The sequence below is a fragment of the Pyricularia oryzae genome, chromosome 1 (assembly GCF_000002495.2).
Source record: "Pyricularia oryzae 70-15 chromosome 1, whole genome shotgun sequence".
Classification (NCBI taxonomy): Eukaryota; Fungi; Ascomycota; class Sordariomycetes; order Magnaporthales; family Pyriculariaceae; genus Pyricularia; species Pyricularia oryzae.
This window is the reverse complement of record NC_017844.1, coordinates 5,949,125-5,970,464: the sequence shown is the minus strand read 5'-3', so window position 1 is coordinate 5,970,464 and position 21,340 is coordinate 5,949,125. Positions and strand designations below refer to the sequence as shown.

The window sequence follows — 21,340 nt, the reverse complement described above, 5'->3', positions numbered from 1 at the left end:
AAAGGCGCGGCAGAGACGCGGGCGACTGGCGTTGCCCGATGAGGCAGGGGACTTTTGACGTGTCAGGCCAATGACACAGCCGTTGCTTGGCCGTTACTGCTGTTTATGTGGAGCGTTTATTGTTCAGAGTACCGATTTTGCACCAAACAGCCCAGTTCAGGTGGTACCTCCCCCACTTGGGGATTTTTTCCCCAACCCACCCACCGTCACGACCATCGTCACTCGATGAGATTACCTGGCAGACAAAAACAAGACAAGGTACCTACCAGCCTCATCAAAATTGGTCGCTATTTCAACAACCTCAGACGCGTTCCTCGTGCGCGACCCTGGAATTAAGCTCGATTACTTCACCTATCTAATGCAGGCTCTAGTTGCATGTATGCATTTCTCAAAAACTTAACTTTACAGGAGGACAAATCATCCATCTTTCTCGCGTACATCTTTTGTGAATTTGAGTTTAGGTAGAACGGTACCTGGTCGCAACCAAGTCGTACCCCCGCCAACCGCGTGCGCCGAAAGTGGTTTAGCGTGGTAGGGAATAGCTTGCAAGCCTGGCACGTCTACTGGCGTTTGGTTCCCCACCGGGCACGTCTAAGGTACGCAGCACGCTCCCATCTCCACAGAGCAAAAACAACAGAACATCCACTCGACAACATCGGCTCCAAGTTGCGTTCACGACCACTCTTTACAATTCCATTCCTAATTCAAGGCGACCACGAGTTGCAGGTCTTGTCAATTGAACTGCATGGTCACTTCGATACAAGCTTAACCTTCTCGACCTGCTTCCGTCTGTCCCGGTGATCAGCTAGACGCACGTCTCCTGCATTTTCGCGTCAATAACCACAAAAGCTCGCGATTACAAAGGCGTCTCGATTCACACACGTCTATTTTGTGTAGTTTCTCGCGCCAAAGGTACGGTTTCGCTCTTCTCTCGCTGTGTGGGAACCCTACAGGAAGAAATGACACTGCCTTGTTCCGCCATCGACTTCGCGTCGTGACACGCCGGCTAGGGCATCTGAGTTGGCTCATCGCGCTTGTGGTAGCCATAACTTTCCTGTCACCACAGACTTGTACACCGGACAAGACGTCAACCCCGAAAAGGAGCATCGTCATAAATGGCCACTCGTCTGGTGATAAAACGGTCCGGCTAACTAGACGCCCAAAATTATAGGACTAGCCCGTGCTATTAAAAAATCCTCCTTGGCCACTATGCCCCCAGTAAGTCAGAAATCTGGCACATGATAGAGACGCGTCTGTTGGCTCGACTAACAATACCTCTAGGCCCGGACTGCGCGGGGACAGTTGGTCTCGAACGAGAACGATGAGAATGCAGGGTCAACACGCATGACAAGGACGAAGGCCAAAGCCGCCGCCCTCAATGTTGACGAGCTTGCACTTCCCACGAAGCAGTTGCAAACAAAGAAGGGGGTTGCTGGTAAACCCGCGCCGACGACAAGAACCACACGTAATGCTCTCGGAGATGTGAGCAATGTCACCAAGGTCGATGCTGGAAGGAAAGCAGTTGGAGGAAAAGCCGGTGCAGTCGCGAAGGCTGCCGCCCCAGCCGGGGTACAGAAGAGCAGCGCGCGTACGGCGCCGACCCGGAGTGCACTAAGCAGCAAGCCAGCCAACGTCACAAATGGAAACGCCGAGAAGCAGTCGGGTAGGGGCACACTCTCCAAGAGGAAAGCACCTGCCCAGGCCGCTGCAAACAATATCAAGGAGGAGTCCACACTAGAGGGAGAGCCGGCTCGCAAGCAAGCGCGCGTCGCCGCTACTGCTGCCGTCGACACGAAGCGAGCAGCTCCCGCGAAGGAGCTCAAGTGTGTCGAGCCTGAACTCAAACCTACCAGAGAGTTCATCCGTGACCCACGGCTTCTGGCAGGTGAAGTCCCTCCCGGCGTTATCGATCTTTCCATGGACGACTATGACGACCCTCTGATGGTGGCCGAGTACGCCGAGGAGATTTTCAGTTATATGTTGAATCTCGAGCTTAGCTCAATGCCCAACCCCAACTACATGGACCACCAGGACGACGTTGAGTGGAAGACACGAGGCATTCTCATCGATTGGCTGATTGAGGTGCACACTCGCTTCCATCTTGTGCCGGAAACCCTGTTCCTCGCTGTCAACATCGTCGACCGCTTCCTTTCTGAGAAGGTTGTGCAGCTAGACCGCCTGCAACTTGTTGGAATCACTGCCATGTTCATCGCTTCCAAGTACGAGGAAGTCATGTCACCCCACGTTACCAACTTCCGCCACGTTACCGACGACGGCTTTAGCGAGAGCGAGATTCTCAGCGCCGAGCGCTTTATCCTTTCGACCCTGAACTACGACCTGAGCTACCCCAACCCCATGAACTTCCTTCGTCGGGTATCCAAAGCAGACAACTATGACACTCCGTGCAGAACCATTGGCAAGTATCTCATGGAAATCAGCCTTCTCGATCATCGCTTCTTGCAGTACCGCCCCAGTCTTGTTGCCGCATCTGCTATGGCTCTCTCCCGTATTATTCTTGACCGCGGTGAATGGGTACGAGTGTTTTTCTTTGTTTCATGAGTCCCCTCTCGGAGTGCTGCGTTTTTTGAACTAACAATTTATGTTAATTGGTGCAGGACAAGACCATCTCATACTACTCGGGTTACAACGAGGATGACGTTGAGCCCGTTGTAAACCTCATGGTTGATTACCTCTCTCGCCCCGTTATTCATGAGGCATTCTTCAAGAAATATGCCAGCAAGAAATTCTTCAAGGGTATGTTATCCGTCTCGTCAATCACGCCCACTGCATAATCGCTAACTAGCTTTCCAGCATCCATCCTGTCACGCAACTGGGTCGAGGAGAATGGTTATCTCTTTGGCATTGACCAAACAGACGTAGCTATCGACCAGCTGTAGGAGATTTCCCTCGAAAAAAAACATCAATTCGACATTTCATCATGTCTTCTGTGCCAGATTGCCACCTTTCCCAGGATACCCTTTGGATGGGAAGTTTTGGACCTACATGTCATTCACGGAGGTCATTACACCATTCATGTATCAGCAAGTAGCCTCTCCGGGCATATTATCGCATGACAACTGGGTGTCATTCGTTGGGCTTTTTGCTCCTAAGATTGCCGTCGTGCGGCTTATTTCTTTTCTCGACCCTCGTTATTCTTTCCCACCGTTTATCGAATTTCATTGCAGGAGTTTTCGCACACATGGCATTGCGACGGCGAATGGCGTCTGTAGCCATTTGATTTCCAGGCTGAAGACTCATTGTTCTACGTCGAGCGTGTGCGTCTTCTTTGCTTGATATTATGGCAAGCCGCCCAAGCCTCAAGTTTTTTTTTATGGGGGCTGCTCTGGGGGTCTATCTTTTTATTTCTCTCTTCTATTCTTGTTTCATTTGCATTGTTCATTGATGCACTACCGCGTTTGTCAGAGATTCACACGTTCCGGCATGGGGTGCCCATGCTTTTGCACTGTTGTTAGCACTTCTGAGTTTTATCTTTTGTTTTTTGTATTCATGATTCCTTGGGCTCGATATTGGAGGAGAACACAATAATGAAGGATTAAGGGGGAGATCGGGCCAACGGCTTTCAGAGTTACATTATGCGTCAGATCAGAAGCCTTTTTTGGAGCCATGATTCAACCGTAGCAACGATTAGATGCTACGGTTCCCCGGCCAAGAAAAGTGTTCGGAGGAGGTTGTGTGTATATACTGGTCGCTGGATGTGTTGGTCTAAGTTCTGATGGGCGTCTCGTTTAATGATTTTTGGGCGCATGGTTGGGTTCTATGGAGAAAAGGGTACACTTCTGAAAATTGCCACTGTTCTTAACGTCTTGTCCTAATCTACTTTACCATCGTGACAGCACCGGTTGATGTCGGGTAATCAGCCCTTGGTGCTAGCTCTGTCTGGGTTTCGTGCATAGAAGCTCAATATGCTTGTCGTGATCGTCCCAAGAAGTTGACATGCTAGTGAAGAGGTGGAAATGGACGAGCCGGCAAGTAGCGGAGAGGTGTTTCTTCTTTGATATTTGTTGTACGTTGCCTGGACAATTCAGTCGGGGCGATCAACCAGCCTTTGTGAGCATGCTCATTAGCGGTTGCTCAGGAGACGTTACCGAGACAAGGCCCTGAAGCAATCTTTCCCCCGTCGCGGTAGAGGCTTCAGTCAGGCACTTGCTTGGGTACCTCTCTGGACAATTTCTGGAGAGTCAAGGATGGCACGCAAATCTGCCATGGCCTGGGTGGCGCGCTCATAAAGCTCGCTCAGCCGCATGTCTAGACGTGCCTGTTCTGCCGCTCTCTGATCTACGGCTGAAGGCACCTCCGGGACGGTGCCGTCATCAGCTGATGTTGTTGCTGCTGTTGCTGGAGGCTCCCGGGACAGCAGCCGACTTTCCTGCGCCACCGCCGCCTCGGCGGTGATATCGATATCCATTTGCTGCTGCTGCTGCTGCTGCTGCTGCTGCTGTTGTTGTTGACGCCGGGCATTGAGCCATTTACGCTTGTCCTTGGGCTTGCTCCCCCACTCGGCCTTGTGAGCTGCGTCGAGCTCCTTGCTGGTCGACTCGAACCCTGCCTTGAGCTCCTTTTTGCTGGACTTCAGCTCCGCTTTGGCCCCCTTGAGGGCCGTCGCGTATTCTTTGGCCGCGGCGGCGGCGTCGTTGCGCTCCCGGGCCATCTCTATGACTCGGGTGGTGTTGGCGGGTATGTTGTGGGCTGTGCCGCCCGTGAGGAACCTGCGGTCGATGACGTACAGGGCCGTGTCGGTTAGTGGCTTGTGAAGCTTGGAATTAGGTGCTGGGGTTTTTTGGTTTTTTTTTTGTGTATATTTTATGCTACAGTTCGTTCGAGGCGGGCGTCATTCGTGAGGCTCTTGTGCACTTTGTGGTTCATATTACGAAGATGTATGCATAATGGCTGTTTGGTAGCAGATTCTCGGTCACGTACCACATGTAAAAAGGATCGTTCATCTTGACGGCGGCCGTTGTATTGGCTTGCACCAGTGACTCTGTCTCCTCCCCGCGGTCGCTCGCCTTCCTGCTCCTGATGCTGGCACGGCGATTGTTTAGTAGTATGGACATTCGAGCGGACAGGTCCATCCCGGTGGCTGATGGTGTGACTACGATAATACTCTGGGCGAACGATATCTCTGCCATGATGCAGGCTATGGCTTGATCGGGCATTCATATCTTTCTGGTCGAATATGTTGCTTGTGATAGAATGCATGTTGTCGGATAGGCGAACAACGATCATTGTGTTTTACTGCGTCAACATTCATTACAGGCTGTTTTTGAGGTGCTGTTTTTCTGTGATTCACTGATATCCCTAACAAGAGCCCTGCGTACATCATGGCTCTTTTGTTGTAAGGAGTGAATCTGAACTGCGCATCATATTCTGGATAGAAGTAATCGGGCTGATATCACCATATTACTCCATTAATTTTATTTCCCGTCGACATCATTCCTTTCATTTACTCTCTAGGTCTGAGCTCAATCGCTCACTGCATTGGGAAAGAAAAAAAGAAGAAAAAAAACATCTTGTTTACCCTGCTGGCAGCTCGCCCCCATTAACTTATATGAAACAACCCTCCACATTATTGCTTTTCTTTTGTTTCTATTCATACCGTCATGGAGTCTTATCAGTCATTAGACATTAACTCCTGGGCCATCGCAGCCCGTCTCATAAGCGTATCCTTCGTGCAGAAACCGGTTTTGCTCCGGGGGTTTTTTTTTGCCTTATTGTCTCGTAAACGTAGTGAACGTTCCAATTGTCTCATTGTCTCTGCCTCGCGGTGGTGGTTTCAATGATGAAGAACGTCCAGTTTCCGTGCCGTCTGCTCAGGGCCATCAGCCCCTGTACCGGCGCCACTGCTAGTTTTGCCGACGCGCCGGCGACGATTTGAAGGCGTTCCTTGGGGGTGAGCTCGACGTCGGAGCGATCCATGTCGTGTACGCAGTCGCTTCGGGCGCTTTGGAGGGTAACGACTGTCCATGAGCCGCCGACATTGGGGTTCTTGTGATGTGCGGGCTTCTTGACGCTCCCTTTGTGGGATGTTTGTAATGGAACAAGTCCTTCTTGGGATACAGAGGTTTCTTCCAACGGAGCCTTATGTTAGTTGATAATCAAGCTATTGGACCACAGCATTCAACAAACAGTAGCTTCATACGGGACTGTTCAAGGTCCTCGAGCTCGTCTGCACTCACGGAGCACCACTCGTCTTCGATGCGGTGAGGCTATCATCAGACTCGCAGCTGCGAGTGCTTGTAGTTGTTGTCGACATGTGAGGAGACGGAAAAAGAGAGGAAAGAAAAGTGCCAGATACTTTGCACAGGCAGCAAGTACTGTCTGGAAGAGACAGCTCTTCGTATATTTAAGTCTACTTTAGTCAGAGATAGCCGTAGTCTTCGTCACAGTCTGCCGTGAGAGTGCGATCAGCAATCAACTGCACATGTATATTTATTGTCAGACCGGTTCATAGCCAGTCTCATATACAACCCGAAAACCCCCCACCGGGGAGCATTTCTGTAATCATATAGTCAGTCTCCCATTGTTAACCTTTCGCGGGTGATTCATTGCCAGAAGATGCGAAAGACGCAGCATCCCATAGGGGCGCATGCATACGGACAAAGGTGATTCAACATCACCACGGTGACTGTGGGTGGGATCCCCACGTGTATAAGTATATGCGTATCTTGATGTGCCAGCAAACCAAAAAAAAAAAAAAAAAAAAAGTGGTGCGTCAGGGGCGAAAACGCAAGCAAGCAAGCAAGCAAACAAACAAACAAACATGATGCGGTGTTGGGGAGTGACCAACTCTCGCCCAAACGCAAACCATATGCAGCTTCATAGTCAAAAATACTAGAATAGGCTACTGGAAATGCATGCCCGGCAACCTGCCTGCAAAGGACCCTCGATACATAGGTAACGTATATAGCTGCAGCAAAACAATGGTAATTGCGGCACAACAGGGCTGCATTGTTGTAAGCCACGCCACAATATATAAATCTTCCGGCCTCTGGCTTTCCCGAAATATGCAAGATCCTTCTTTAATTCCGAACAAAAAAAAGCCATATGTTCTAGATAGCCAAGCCACTTCTCAAAGCCGGGGCGATGTAGTGGCTGATGAGTCTAGGTCTAGTTCTAGTCTAGTCGGGCAAACAACGTGATTAGCTTGAGAAAGCCCAACCACCCGACGAACCACGTGAGGAGGCTTGACCTGGGACGAATCGAAGCCGTACGGAGTATATGACAACATACCTACCTACCTAGTTTACCGACGCCTTGGGAGGAACAAAGGGCACTACCGCACCAGGAGACAAAACCCAGAAGTAGCCTGACCAGCCCCTAGCGCAGAGGCACTAACACACCCAGGTGTGTGTGGAAATTCTCTCCCCAAAACCGCCTCTACTCTAGGCTAAAACTATCTACCCAGTTGATCATACTGCTAAAAGATGGAGGGGGAAATAAAGAAAAACAAACTACATCATTGACACACGCGCTACCGTTGACAAAAAAGGCCAAAAAATGGAAAAGACCTGCGGGCTAGACTTTAGAGCTAGACGTTAGCCAAGACAAAACCTGACAAGACCGACCAAAAAAGGCCAGGCCGCGCAATCCAGGAGCGAGGAGAACAAGTGCATTCGCAATCAGGATAAGCATTTAGGGCGCCTTCAGTTAGACAAATGAATAAAATAAAGCTGAGACTTTGATTATTGCCCCCTCCCCCTCGCGCCCTGAGCTAGAACCCAAACGTCAAAAATGAGGGGGGGTGTCAAGGTGTGCCAGACTGTCAGCCGCTTGTGTTGCGCCAAGGGGGAAGTGGTGACGCGAACTGGGCAGAGCTTGCGAATTTGCGAATTTGAGCGAAATGAAAATTGATATATCCACCATTTCTTGTATCCCTGGGCTTTTTTGTGCATTTACTCGCACATTTGGTAACTCGATGCAAGTTAGGGATCAGCGGGAAAGTGAGGAAAAACAATAAAAAATGCCAAGGCGCGCGCGTCCGGTATACTTTTATCCGAAGCGAGGCCTGAGACATTTTGCCGACTTGTCCTGACTGAGTGCCTATGTATGCTACTTTGGGATGACGATTGCTCCGAGGTCGCCGAAGACAAACTATTTCATCGTGTGCACAGGTAGAGAGGAAACAAAAAACAAAAACGAAAAAAAAACACACCGCGTGGGATATACTTGCGTCAACATAGAAGCGGCGAACGAGAAAAAAATATTTATGTGGATAAACTGACAGACAGTTCTGGGTTCCTTGTATTGTGTCTTGTACTTTTTCGTTTTTTTTTCTTGTGCCAGGAGACCATGGGCCACAAGGAAAACGCAGCTTCTTGGTCTATCTGCTCACGCTCCAAATAAAAACATCCAAATCAAGTATAAAAAGAAAACGCCCATGCGCCTCGAGTACTAGTCTTCCTCGCGCCCTAAAAAAGGAGGTATTACCAAACCCAAGCAATAAGAAAAAAAAGACAGATTTCCACCAAAAAACCCCGGACCAAAAGTCATAGTTGTTATGTTACTCGTCATTGCAGCGTGGTAGGGGGTAATAGTAGAATAAAGGAAGGACAAGAATCATGTAAAAAGTTTAGATAAGAAGCAAAAGAAAAGTCAAGAAAAGGCAACGCGTGACAAGCGACGTCGAGTCAAACTGCCGTGCAAACTTTTTTTCTTTATTTGCCCGTCGTCTCTTGATGAAGGTCTGGATCCAGGTACGGCCTGACAAGGTTTAAGCTTTTGGTCGTGGGAATCGAAGCTTCCCCCAAGTCATCACTCGGACGATTGTTTTGAGGCTGGTCATGTGTGTTCGTAAATATCCGAGTCGTTGCGTGCACCGCGCGCCAGCAGACTAAGGAGAGTTTTTATTTTCTTTTTGTCTCTCTCGTTTTCCCCTCAGCCTGCAAAGAAGAAATGTGAATGGTGTGGAGGAACAAAAATCCCCCCAATATTTGATGTAATGCTTTCGTGCTTTTTCGCCAAGTTGCTGTTCCAGGTTGGAGCATTTTTCTCGTGTGTAAGAGCCGAGGGCATGCGTTTGCTGTAGTGCTCGTGCTGAATGTCACATCATGCGCCGTGCAGGACAGTAGCGGCAGCCCGCTCAGCCGTTCAGGTCCGAGGGCCTTTCATGGCATTGGTTCGTCACACAATAACACAGCTGGCTCTCTAAAAGCGGCCCATGCGCTCCTCAACACCGCCCCAGTAGACGATGGGCCTTGGCTCGAGGATGCTGAGCTCGCTGCCGAAGCTCTTGCGCTCCTCCTCAAGGCCGACGATTGAGGGCTGGCGCACTATGATGCTGTTGATGGTGGTGACTGGCGACATGGAGGCCGACGAGTAGGAACTTCTGTTGCTGCTGGCGCTGGTGCGGGATGAGGCCGACGAGCGGCGGCGGAAAGAGGTGCGGATCTTCTCGGACGAGAACCTGGCCGCGATGGACTGGAAGCGAGTGGGGGACTGCATCTTGTCGGATTTTTGTCTTTGTGTTGTGGAGCCGGGTTGTTTTGGCTGGTTGTCGTCGAAAAGAAGACGGGTATCAAGATGTGTTTAAAATGAAGAACGCAAGAACAGAACAAAAGGCTCAGCCCGATGAATAGTAACAATGACTTCCAAAAAAGAAGAGGATGAGAATGGTTTGGGAGGGAAGAGGGTGTGAATGTCGAAACGAAGGACGAAGAAGGTTTTGTTATTTTTCAAGTCAGTGAACGACAGGACGGTCTATTCTTTTTGTCTGAAGTCTGGACAGATCCGGTGGTTTGGTGGTCAAAGATAGACGCTGAGGGTGGAGTGAGTGAGTGAAAGCGGAGGAGGGCCCGATTTTTGAAGGTTGGAAATAGGAACAAGAGGAGGATTTTTACAAGGGCACAGCCGCGAGTCAAAAAGATCTTTAAACAGGAGCTTGTGAAGAAAAAAAAGTGGCTTTGGTTGATGCGTGGTGTGCTTGAATTAGTTTTGGTGTTGGAGGGATGGGGGTGTGTGGTGGTCTCGCCAACTCAACACCAGGTTTAGTTAAGCGGAGCTGGAAAAAGTAAAAAAAATGAATTAAGAAGTAAGAACCTGGAAGCGGGAAGCCTAGTAGAGGGAAGGGACGAGGGCATTCATGCTAAGAAAGAGGCTTTTTGGGACCGGCATGCTTTAAGTAGAATGTATTGTCCATGCAAAAGGTCCGAGAAAAGAAGTCAAGGGGCTTGGTGTGACAGGGATCTACCAAGGGTTTGCAGTACGGGTGTGGATATACACTAGGTGTGTGGAATTCGATCCTCGCTGAAGTGGGTTTTGGAGATGGATTGTAAACAACGCAAGGCTGCTTCGCTACAATGGGCACAACAATACAGGGAGCATGAGCTTCAGGTCGGCAGCCCTTCCAACAAGGGAAAATTCGGGTGGGTACGATGCGACAGGTGTCTGGAGAGCCCGCACTTGACACTTTTGCACCCTTGTGTTGGTGGATCATTGAACCGGGCTTGCTTTGAAAGTGGGGAGGAGCCACACGGCTTGCACCCTTTCAATCGGCTTCACTTGATGGTATTACCACCACCTTTACCTACTGTAGGTACCTTAGACAAGCTACTGTCTGTGCAAATTTTGGATTGCAACGCGGTAAGGAATTTCAAAGTGGCGCGCATCAACGTCGAGACAAGGGTTAGGTTCTAGGTACTGTAATACTACTTTGTACTGCTACCACACATACGATCTGGTGGTCTGTTTTGTTGTTTTCTTCTCCATACTGTACCGGTAGTCTTTCGCTTGTCAACCAGCCCTGCGTCTCTCCCTGCCCCTTGTTTCTTGTTGATCCGGCTGTTGTGTTTCTACCAATCAAAGACAACAACTGGACAGCATCGCCATTTAACAAGTAACTAGGTAAGGAGGTTAGCAAGTTAGATCCTGTACCAGTGGTAAAATCCACAAAGGTACCAAGCTATCAAACAGATGCTGCACGCACAGTAGTGTTCTATTACGTCGAACTAGAACACTAGGGCTGGGCTACCGGCCCATTCGTGTTGGTCCCGAGGTTGCAGGTTGGTCGGACCCCAAAATTGCTTTCATTCCCAGCCAGCAGTTGTGGCTTGCAGAACATCAATCAAACAAATCCAATAGACTCGATTTTAGTGACAGCCCACTCGATCGGGGGTTGGATGCCTTGATATGTCGATTTTGATTATGACATGCCTTAGAGTCGTAGTGTAAAGTAGCACCTGATGCGGGCCTTGATTGCACTGATGCAGATAAAAATATATCCAATCTACCTTCCATTGGTTATTAATTAAATACTGCATTACTTTGTAAATTGCCACCAGTGTATAGTGAGTGATTCATAGGTACAGTTGCATTCTCGTGTAGATTTGACTTGATTTACTGCGGACTACGCCCTACGAACTTGCTGTCCGTTTCGGGAGAAGTTCGTTTCGACTGGCAAAAGGAGGAAAGCGTTCATCCCCTAAAACTGTTTAGTGAAACAAGGAGATGAAAAAAAAAAAAGAGTCGTATAGTACTGTGGTAGGTCTTGTCGGTAGTCAATAGCAACATCCACTACAAAGCATCGCGATCCGAACCAGCATCATCACAAATTTGCTCTGCAACGCCCGTGTTCATGTTGAATCTAACGGACAGGGTTGCCAGGGGCTGCGGTTTCGTTCGTGCCTTGTATGATCGTCATCGGTTGACGAGCCGCAAGGGTGTGCCCCGCCAGCTGTTGAGATCTCGAACCAGACCTCCATTTTTTTTTTTCTGCAGTACCCCTGGACAGGTGTCAGCTGGCCGCCGAGTAAGCAGCCACCGGATATAACTTCCATTCTACCAGCCGGTCTTGCCAATACTAGATGCTTAATCAGCTGTGGCAGCTGGCTGCCACTCCAAGCTTGGCGCGACTGTTTCAAAACCCCTGATATTACGTACCGCACCAAGTTCACTCCTCCAAAACCTCTGACACGGGCTCTCGCTTCACATCCCCCGTTGCAACATGGGGAATCCCCATCATTTTTCATCATGCTTGGAAATATTCTCGAATGTTTTCTTCCAAGGCCATTATGTGCTGCGTAATTGATTTAATCGCATGACTCTTGCCGTATTATGGATACAGGCCTGTAAAGATGGCCAGTCCAACGTTTTGGTCCTAAAGAGGCTCGTTCGTTTCTTTTTCTTCCTGTAAGTTGGGTTGGTCGCGTTTTATCGGATCGAATGTTGGCCAACATCTATAACGTGACTGTACTTTTACATGCATACCAAACAGTACTCCATAAATTCTGTCCTTACTGTTGACCTGATACCTCGTTTTCGCTACCGCCGTAAGCGGCACAAGAATCTCGCTTCTTGCATTTCAGGGAGCAACAGGTGCAGTACCTCTAACAAGGTGGACGACGCCCACCCCGCTTACCACATCGCTCCAACACAGCTGACGGCGGGGCCCGGCACCCTGGACGAGCATTCAAAGAACCCCAGCGACGGTGAAACGACGTTGACGATGCAACGATGCTACCCTCTTGGAAGAAAGAACCCCCTGGACCAGTCCATATCCGATTGCAACATTCCTCGGTCCTTCACCGACCGGCAACCAACCATCGGGGGCTTCAAAACATCTGGCCTGCCATCTGTTGTTTGTGACTTTGCATATCATCACATCCTCATCAATGTCCTTGTTTTTTTTTATTGTGTACATAATAAAATTACGCATGAATGCTGCAGCACCCCATAAATTTCTACTCTCGCCACCGTACAGTACTATGCAGCTATCCTTCTCCCCTTGTACCCCCCATGTGCAGACTGACCCATATTTTTCATACAGTACTTGAATAATTATACTTGAAGTTGAGGGTGATCAACGTTGCCTAAAAAAAGAATTCGCCGTGAACCCCGGTGTTGATCCTTCACTTTCCCTTATTTTCCCTCCCTCTAAAATTCACCTCTTTCTTTTTCGCCGGCGAGGTGATGGCCGCCACGGTGGAGCAATAGAAACGATAGTATCTTCACGGGGCTCGGCGTCCGTGTATGCGGAAATCCCATCTTTGCTGACAGTTTTACCACTTAATTATAGATCAGGACCCCATCGAATACGTTCGGTATCTCCGAGTCCCCTTTTATGGAATAGAGACCGTTCAAGATTCACCAAGTGTTTGGCTCTGCATCATTGCTATAATAGTAAATTGTGTATAACCTAGATTTCTGTCAAGCTTCGTTTCGAGTCTGCCATGATAGGACTGGTTCCAGAGCTGGTCTTACCGCTCTGCCATCAAACTCGAGTTTCCATCCAAGCCCTTGCATGTTATATGATTTTCGAGTTCTGTCCTATAGTAGGCCACCAGAGCCTATGGTTGGGACTTTCTTTCCTGTTGATGTGCATCTGTCACAAGTCAGTGCTTATTAAAAAAGCACCCACTGGCATGATCGCCATGTCCGATTGTCTCACGCGCACAGGGCTTTCCAACTGCAAGTCAGTCCAGCCAGTGATGCACCACATGAGGCTGGATCTGCAAACACCTTCTCAACCAGCACATCATGAAATTACCGTACAGAAAGAAAAAAAAGAAGAGAACTGTTGCCTAGCGGCAATAAAAAATTAGTCGTGCTTAACAAACAACAGCGACCTTCCCTAGATCGCATGAGTAACGCACAGACTCCAATTATCCATACCTCCAAGGAGAGGAGTCCTTTTCAATGTGTCTATTTGTAGTGCCATGCGTCCAGGCCCAGACCCTTTTTTCTTTCCTTTTTGCCTTTTTCTTTGACTATCTTGGCCACCACCCCTTGCAGAAGGTATCGGACGAAAAGAATGAGTGGATAAAGTGGTGTCAAAAAGGATATTTTCTTTTCCATCTTCCTCCATACTACATGAGCAAGATGAGGTACAAGGCAAAGAATCCCGTGACGGCGTGACATAACGAGTACCCTCCCCCCTGCTCCCATGCTGCCCTTGAGTACCTACGTGGTAGTAAGGCAACAAAATATTTTCCCTTTGCACGGCAGGTGGTGCCGGCCTTTGTTTGACCGACGGAGTGGCCCGAACGTTACCCCCCGGTCAAATTCAACCCCAAGTACGTGGTACGTTTTTACCCCCGTTCCTTGACGGCTTTTCATTCACCCGACGGCGACGGGTCCCTCCCATCACCTTCTGCCACGATACTCACTCTGTGCAGACCACGTTTCATAAAATGTCGTCACACCATACCGTCAAAATATGGATGGTTTGTACACAAAAAAAAAAAAAACTCAAAGCCAGAGGAACATGATCACCGGAATTCCCGTCATATAACTCCCCGGAATGTGGCGGTGTATTTTGTGACAGTCCTTTGTGTGAATGAACCACGTCTTAGATATACCATGAAGGTACTCAGCCTGTCGGACAATGCCGATAGCACCAACGACGCTTTATCGGAACCTGGTTCTTAATTACTATGCACATATGATTCTTGGTTTTTCTTGACAATTTGTAGCGCATACGCACGGCTCTATGATACTATGCTTACATAACACAAATCTACGTGTCTTGCTCAACTATGCCAGCAATCCAACAGCAGAAAAAGAAAAAGATAAAAAGAACTAAGAATGTTCAGAAAATGCTTGCCATGAAATATGGGGTCTAGGTATATGGAAAAGCGCTGCAAAAACAAGGCAAGAATGACGAGAAACCATAGTGCAGATCCGCTTCTATCATCTAACATAGAAAAATATGCTCGAGGCCATGTGAAGTTGCAAAAGATTACAAGTTGTGAAATCATAAGAGTATGTACCACCGTTCAAGTGACATGTTAAAAGTATCCGTCTCCTCTGCTGTTGCCACCGCCGGCACCCGAAGGGCTATAGGAGCCTGACCTACTACCCCAGGCACTTTGCCTGACGGTCGTGCTCCTCCTAATACTTTCGACCCAGACTGAGTCGTCGAGCAGCTCGCGCGCCTGCGTCGGGCTCAAAGTGCTGCCTCTCCTGCTCGAGCTGTTGCTGCCTGGCGGCTGCTGTAGATCAAAGCTGAAGGCGGAGGGGTTGTTTCTCTGGTGCCCACTCGCTGCCTGACCAGCGCGGGGGAAGCTAAGCGGGTGCGGTCCGCTCAGCTCCGGGCTGTATGATGCCATGTCAGCGCTAGCGGCGGACCATTTCCGCTGATGATTCGATAGGTGGTCCGGGCTGAGGAAGGGGCTGTCACGGTTGTGGGCCGGGAATGGCGACCGAGGCGATGAAGGTGTTCCAGGTATAGGCAAGGACTTGTGAACGCGCGTTCTCGGTGAGACGCCGCCTTCGTCATCGACGAAAATCTCGGGTACGTCGAGATTGGGAATGTCGGTCATGCGGCCAGATCGCTTCCATGCTAGGTGGCGCTTGAAGTTTCTACTCCAGAATCTGAGTAATGGTTGATAGCCTGATTAGCAGATGTATGTAGCTGTATAGTCGTAACAACAGAAGCAACTTACAAGGTGTCGAAGAATCCGAGAACGACTCTTCTACGGACCTCCTCTTCTACACGCTGAAGCCTGGCACGACGACGCAAGAACTCCTCAAGACGCAAACTCTTGCTGTCGCTAATGATGTTGTAATGAGCAAGGATCATAAGAACCGTGCTAAAGGCAATGCCTTTATCGGGATCCGCAAGGACCATGACTTCCTCGAAGAACATATTGTACCGGCGCCGCCGCTCCCGCACTTTTGCGACATCAAGACGAGCGAGGCGCTCGTTAAGTTTGGCAAGGTCAACGCCCGAGTACGCACTCTGGGATACCATCGAAGCGTGTCTCCCGACTGCAGCTCCATTGGTCTGGCAGTCCTCCAGAATACGGCTGACCGAGTCCTCCGAGTCGTATATGCGCATCTCAAAAACGCCCGAGAGCTCACCCAGCAGCCGAGGGAAGGCCTCCTTGCTGATAAAGCCCGTACCGGCCGGGTCAATGCTCCGCCATGCCTCCTTGAATCGTCGGATCTCATCGCGGTCCACCATGTCGACACCACTGGAGCGTTGGTACACGTAAGAGAAGCTCTCGTAGATGAGCGAGACGAAAAGGTTGACAAATATGTACATGCTGATGATGTTCCACGCAATGAAGAGACAGCGGGCCCACGACTTGCTACCGCAGTCGCTGTTCAAAAAGTTGGTGCTTTCGACACACATAGGCGGTTCGATCTCAGCATAGTCCTCCATGATGGTGTTCCAACCCTCACCGGCGCTCATCCTGAAGAGCAGAATCAACGCCTTGGGCACTGTACGGAAGTTTTGGTTGTTGTTCTCTTCGGGCCCAAAGCGCGTAAGGCTGAAAGATTGTGTGAGCGCTATGGCAAACATGATGTAAAAGACGAACCACGTCGCCACCAGATTGCCAATGGTAGTGAGACTGGCTGCCGCTGTCTTGAACAGCTGATCGAGTGCTCCGTTGCGAGGGATCAAGAGCAGGAGAATAGAAACAAGGAATACTTTGTGCAGCTGTGTAAAGACCTCCCTCGCGGGGTCGGAGAGGTGTAGCACGGAGGTGACGATGGTTCCCGACACGGAAACGAGCGAAAACATGTCCCATGAGCTCCGACGGAAGCGCGTCCAGCCCAGACCCGTGATCCTGATGGCAATGTTGGTCAAGTATACCAGGTTAAAGGCCAAGAAGACAAATTCCCGCGCCTTGGACCACACATCCGGCTCATCAATGAATTCTGTAATCAGGAGCGCCAAATGCAGGCACAGCACCGCCGTCACGGTTTGATACCACTTGCCCCTCTTCTCAATGGCTCGTTTGTGGCACCACTTCTTCCACTTCGTTCTCGACTCATCGTAAGACGTCTTGGACGGTGAAACCTGGCGCAGGAGCTTGCGAAGCTCCAACCATGACCGCTGCTCGGCTGTGAGATAGGCCACGCCGGTCTGTTCGGTGTAGTTGCGCATGAACACCGAGATGAACAGAGTGAGAACGAAGACTGTAGAGAGTATGTTGAATATGACAAAGAACATGCCGTTGCCCCTTTGGTTTCCAAAGATGGGCTGGTTCCCAATGCCGCTGATGGCTTGCGCCGAGAAGGAGACATCCACCCAGCGCTCTTGACTGACAATTTGGTAAAGAATGAATAGCGAAGAACCAAAGTCATCAAAACTGTATTGGGGGTTGTTTACTGCGCGAGGAGCGAGGATCGAGTGCCCATCATGAATTGGCGCGTTCATATACTCGCCCCAGCAATCCTTCAGGAGGGTGATATCGTCGCCATCATTGCATTCGTCAAACTGCCCTTGGAATAGGTTGAGACCGTACAGAGCAAAAGGGATCAGTAGCGATAGTGAAACGAATGCTGCGCTGAGAATCTTCCATCCTTGTACAATGATGAGCGAGTGAAAAGTATTCCTCGCCGTGTCGCTTACGTTCAGGAGACGAAGGGCCCTGAGAGCCTTGAAAGCACCAACGGCCCTCGAGATGCTACCTTCGTTCTTGAGCACAGTGATGACGCTGATCCATAATGTGGTGAGCACGACAGCATCGATCAGACCCCACGAGCTTCTGAAGTATGCATTGGGAGTGAAGAAGAATCCGTCGGCGATAACCTTGATGAATGCCTCGGTAGTGAAGATGGCAGCGAAAGCCATGTCGGTCCAGACGAACCAATTTGATATCTTGAAATCTTTTCGGTCGCGGTACTCCTTTTGGTACAAAGGAGTAGTAACGCAAGCGATGACGACCATGGCGAGGATACTAGCATAGATGAACGCGGAGAAGATGTACCATGCATATATATTTGGTTCAACTCCATCAAAGCGCTCACTTCCTCGGCCTGGGCCAACCACCCTCTGGCAAAGTCTCCTTATCGGGTTGCTGGGCTTGAAGATCCACATGGAATTGTTATAGGTCGGGTGACGGGCCAGATACTCTCGCTGGGCCTTGCGCCGGGCAGCAGTGGCCTGGACTGCATCGCGTGCCATTTTGCGCGGGTCGAGAGTCTCGTTGGGGCCATTAAATCGCGTGAAAGAGTAGAAAGGATTGGGATCTCTGCTTGTCATCTTGGCAACAGCCTTTTGCCAAAGCTGAGAGAATTTGCCGCCACTGATGATGGGACCGTCGGCAAGGTTGTTATCCCGGAGCGTCGGTGCTCTCTGCAGAGGATCAACGGCTGGATCGTCGAGGAAGTCCTTCACAACGGCTTCCTTAAGCAGCATTTCCATCATGGCGGGGCCATAGTCCAGCGGATCCTTCTTTGGCTGCTTGCCGAGGGTGAAAAGTCTAGAGAACGTAAGGCTGCTGGAGGAACCCAGCTCTTTGCGTTGCAGAAAAGCCTTGACCTGTTCAAGTCGCTTCTGATCCTCGCTGACATCGAAATTCTCCTGGATGACAGCAATGAACATGTTGATCAGAATGAAATATGACAAGATGAACCAGCCAATAAAAAAGACACCGGCAATCCAAGCGGTGCCCCACTGCTGGCTAGTGCCGGTGATGGAGTAGAGCATGTCCGTCCAATCCTCGCTAGTCAGGACCTGGTACATGCCCAGAAAAGAGTTGTATATGGAGCCAAAGTTGACCTTGATATCCTCGCCATCCTCGTCCTGTTCGGGAAGTTCACCGCGGAAGAGCTGGGCAGCAAAGATGGACATGAGAAATGTCATGAGAAAGACGAAAACGAGCAGGTTACCGATACCTGATGCGTTACCACCCAACACCAAGCGGATCAGCTTGTTAGTCACGGGGATAGCCAAGACGACACGGTACGCCCTCAAAATTTGAAAGACAGTAAGCCATTCATATGTCTCCCCCGAGTCCCGGATAATGGGAATCTGGATCACAGCAGTGGCGATAGCCAAGAAGAGGTCGACCAAGTTTCGTGGCCTACGGTGGAAGTCCCTCCAGTCCGCCGCAAAGCGGTATATTATTTCGAACACGAGCAAAATGGTAACGACCAGCTCTGTAGTTCGAATGAACTGAACACGTTCTGGACTGCTTCGAACACTTCGCCAAGCCATGGCGATAAGATCAAAGGCAATGATGATAGGCCAGATCCACCATGTTTTGTTGTAAATCTTCTGGAGTCCGGAAACACGCTTCGGATACCCAGGTTCGTTCATAAGGTACGCGTCCTGATCGGCCGTGAAGGCACTTGCTTTGCTTTCTTCTCTGATAACCTGGAAGGATGAAGTGATGACTGCGATCAACAAGTTGGTCATCCACAACATCATGATAACTATGGCGGCGGCAAAGTACAGCGCGGCCGCAAGGTAGTCCGTGTTTGTCATTTGATACATCAAGTCGGACCAAGTGTTGGCACTCATGACGACAAAGACAAGCTCCAGAGAGTTGAGAATGTTGTCGAAATTCACCGTGCCGTTGTGTGGGTTGTCCTGCTCAAGACAAACTGAGCCGCGCGGACAGATGAAGCCCTTCGGACTGCCTTCCACGTCAAAGTCGAATAGCGGCTTGCTCAACAATTTCCCCGACTCGCCAGTTTCATTTGGTGGGAGTCGAATCCAAGCCTTCATCGTGCCCGTATTGTCCAGCCAGCCACCACACTGAGCATCATCGTTCTGAAATCCCGCAGAGATGTTGTTCGTCTGTTCCGGATTTACCCAGAAGCAAGAGCGCTTCAAACTCCCCTTGAAGCTTTGCACGCCAATAATGGCAAAGAGGAGCCAGAAGAAGCCGATGAGAAACGAAACTCGAACCAGAAGCGGTGCAGACTTCTTCAAACTGCGCAATATGATGGCATTTCCCTTAGTGATAGCCAGTAGTCGTACGATTCGTAATGAGCTCAGCATCTTGAAGACCCATAGATGCAGCTCCTTCTCCAGACCAGTCACACTTAAGCCGAAGGAGATCCAGAACGCCACAACAGCTATAAAATCCAAGCGATTGAAGCCGTGACGCAAGAAAGCTCTCCGTGCCAGTTGCATCCGCTGTTGTTCTTCGATGGTCTCGGGTACCGCCTGTCCCTGCATGATGGTGATGGAGCGCGCAAAAGTTGATGGACCATAGTGTTCCGCCTGCGTCGGACGTCTAATCGACTTTTGCCTAGTTGGCTGAAATACTTGTTTGTACTTATCAGCAACAGCTACTTTGATTCCGCGCTTCCGGTCAATGGTGCTGTACTCGGCTGCGTTGAGAATGAAGCCAGATACGATGATTCTGGCGATGACCTCCAGGGTGAACACGATGAATAGGCCCAGAACGGCCCAGTCAATGGCTGATCCAAAGCGGTCGCCACGACCGCCTTCCTCAACAGTAGGGGCCGCCTCAACTGCCAGTAGAACCGCCTGGGCCACAATCAACAGAAGAATTAAGGGCTCAGTCCAGGGCAAGACAAGTATGTTGCACAAGGCCTTCCGGATGGGATTCTCAGGCCCAAAGATGCCCAGCGATTTGCCCTTGAGTGGATTAATCATCGGCTGAGGCCGGCGAAACTGCTGGAATGTCGGTGGAGGAGGCGCTTCGCTGAGGTTAGGGCTCGCTGGATGCTTCTCCTGGTTCGGATACATCTGAGAAGAGTACGATGTGTCGACTGGGATCGGAGCGTCTGCAAAATGCCGCCTTTCGGCGCTAGGTGACCGAGAGCGACGTCGAGCCTGCTGTTCGAGCACCTCATTTTCACCACTGATGTTGACGACACGCTGAGACATTGCTCTCACCATGGATGCAGTTCGTGACAAGGCTCCTGACGCAGTCGAGTTCGTCCGCGACCTCCTGAAGCCGCCGTCGTCCGGCATCAACGAATTTCCAAAGCTTCGGTTCCTCTGTTGGCCATTCTCAAGATCTGCTCCCAGCATCCTGTTGTCCCTACTCGTATCCATGTCGCGTACTGTCTGGAAACTGTCCCTATTCAACCCATCGTGCCCGGGGGTGAGGTTTCCCGATATAGGTTGCGCATTGGTGGCCAGTGGCGCTCTGTCCGAGTCTATAGAGTCGGTGTGTACGTGGAGTTGTGGTCGCTGGTTATAGTATGGCTGTGGAGGCTCATAAATCGAACTCGGGTACTGCTGTGTGGATGAGGGGCGTCGTGGGTTGATATCTGGTGGGAGAGCGAACTGAAGTGCCATTGGGTCATCGACGAAATCTTCACCAGTGCCCTCATTGCTCCGCACTCCGTGTGCCGAATTGTCCCAGTATGTGGAAGGAGCCAGTCCCGATGGTGCTGCTTGGCTTGGTTGCCGCCCGCGCTGTTGTTGGCTACCATCTTGGCCGTTTGACGAATCCTCGGGCCCTTGCGAGTATTCGGAGACATTAAGGTATGGTGGTTGCTGCGGGTATCTCGACGGATCTGCCATGGTGTTGACACGCTAGCAAAAAGCTGCTATGAATTATTTTTGTACGCGACAAGGTCTCCGTGTGGGCAGAGGAGAAACTCAATCCAGTGCGCAATGCGCTCGGCGCAGTCGCAAATTCGACGTCGTGTTGATTACCGATTGGGA

General features: G+C 50.2%; 5 protein-coding genes across 5 annotated transcripts; 1 reads left to right on the top strand and 4 right to left on the bottom strand.

The window, feature by feature from the left end:
- The first annotated feature begins 596 nt into the window (after nucleotides 1–596).
- Nucleotides 597–3,946, top strand: MGG_05646 (G2/mitotic-specific cyclin-B). The gene is made up of 5 exons (XM_003710490.1): nucleotides 597–912; nucleotides 1,172–1,218; nucleotides 1,282–2,532; nucleotides 2,616–2,754; nucleotides 2,812–3,946. Exons 2-5 carry the CDS (start codon nucleotides 1,210–1,212, stop codon nucleotides 2,895–2,897), a joined length of 1,485 nt encoding a protein of 494 aa, XP_003710538.1. The 5' UTR covers nucleotides 597–912; nucleotides 1,172–1,209; the 3' UTR covers nucleotides 2,898–3,946.
- MGG_05645 (uncharacterized protein) lies at nucleotides 3,684–4,961 on the bottom strand (the record flags this gene model as incomplete). Its single annotated transcript, XM_003710489.1, has 2 exons — nucleotides 3,684–4,727; nucleotides 4,939–4,961. 2 exons carry the CDS (start codon nucleotides 4,959–4,961, stop codon nucleotides 4,157–4,159), a joined length of 594 nt encoding a protein of 197 aa, XP_003710537.1. The 3' UTR covers nucleotides 3,684–4,156.
- A 715-nt stretch (nucleotides 4,962–5,676) lies between these two features.
- On the bottom strand, nucleotides 5,677–6,271 carry MGG_16431 (uncharacterized protein; the record flags this gene model as incomplete). The annotated part of the gene is made up of 2 exons (XM_003710488.1): nucleotides 5,677–6,028; nucleotides 6,195–6,271. 2 exons carry the CDS (start codon nucleotides 6,269–6,271, stop codon nucleotides 5,764–5,766), a joined length of 342 nt encoding a protein of 113 aa, XP_003710536.1. The 3' UTR covers nucleotides 5,677–5,763.
- A 1,889-nt stretch (nucleotides 6,272–8,160) lies between these two features.
- Nucleotides 8,161–10,299, bottom strand: MGG_05644 (uncharacterized protein). The gene has a single exon (XM_003710487.1). The coding sequence runs from the start codon at nucleotides 9,457–9,459 to the stop codon at nucleotides 9,163–9,165; it is 297 nt and encodes a 98-aa protein (XP_003710535.1). The 5' UTR covers nucleotides 9,460–10,299; the 3' UTR covers nucleotides 8,161–9,162.
- Nucleotides 10,300–14,738: 4,439 nt separating this feature from the next.
- On the bottom strand, nucleotides 14,739–21,196 carry MGG_05643 (uncharacterized protein; the record flags this gene model as incomplete). Its single annotated transcript, XM_003710486.1, has 2 exons — nucleotides 14,739–15,324; nucleotides 15,396–21,196. 2 exons carry the CDS (start codon nucleotides 21,194–21,196, stop codon nucleotides 14,739–14,741), a joined length of 6,387 nt encoding a protein of 2,128 aa, XP_003710534.1.
- Nucleotides 21,197–21,340: the final 144 nt, after the last annotated feature.

Bases quoted from the DNA above. Each gene is read 5' to 3' on its own strand.
- MGG_05646 (XM_003710490.1), top strand. The intron at 2,533-2,615 runs GTACGAGTGTTT...TAATTGGTGCAG, and splicing joins TTCTTGACCGCGGTGAATGG to GACAAGACCATCTCATACTA. The intron at 2,755-2,811 runs GTATGTTATCCG...CTAGCTTTCCAG, and splicing joins CAGCAAGAAATTCTTCAAGG to CATCCATCCTGTCACGCAAC.
- MGG_05644 (XM_003710487.1), bottom strand. From the start codon at position 9,459: ATGCAGTCCCCCACTCGCTTCCAGTCCATCGCGGCCAGGTTCTCGTCC.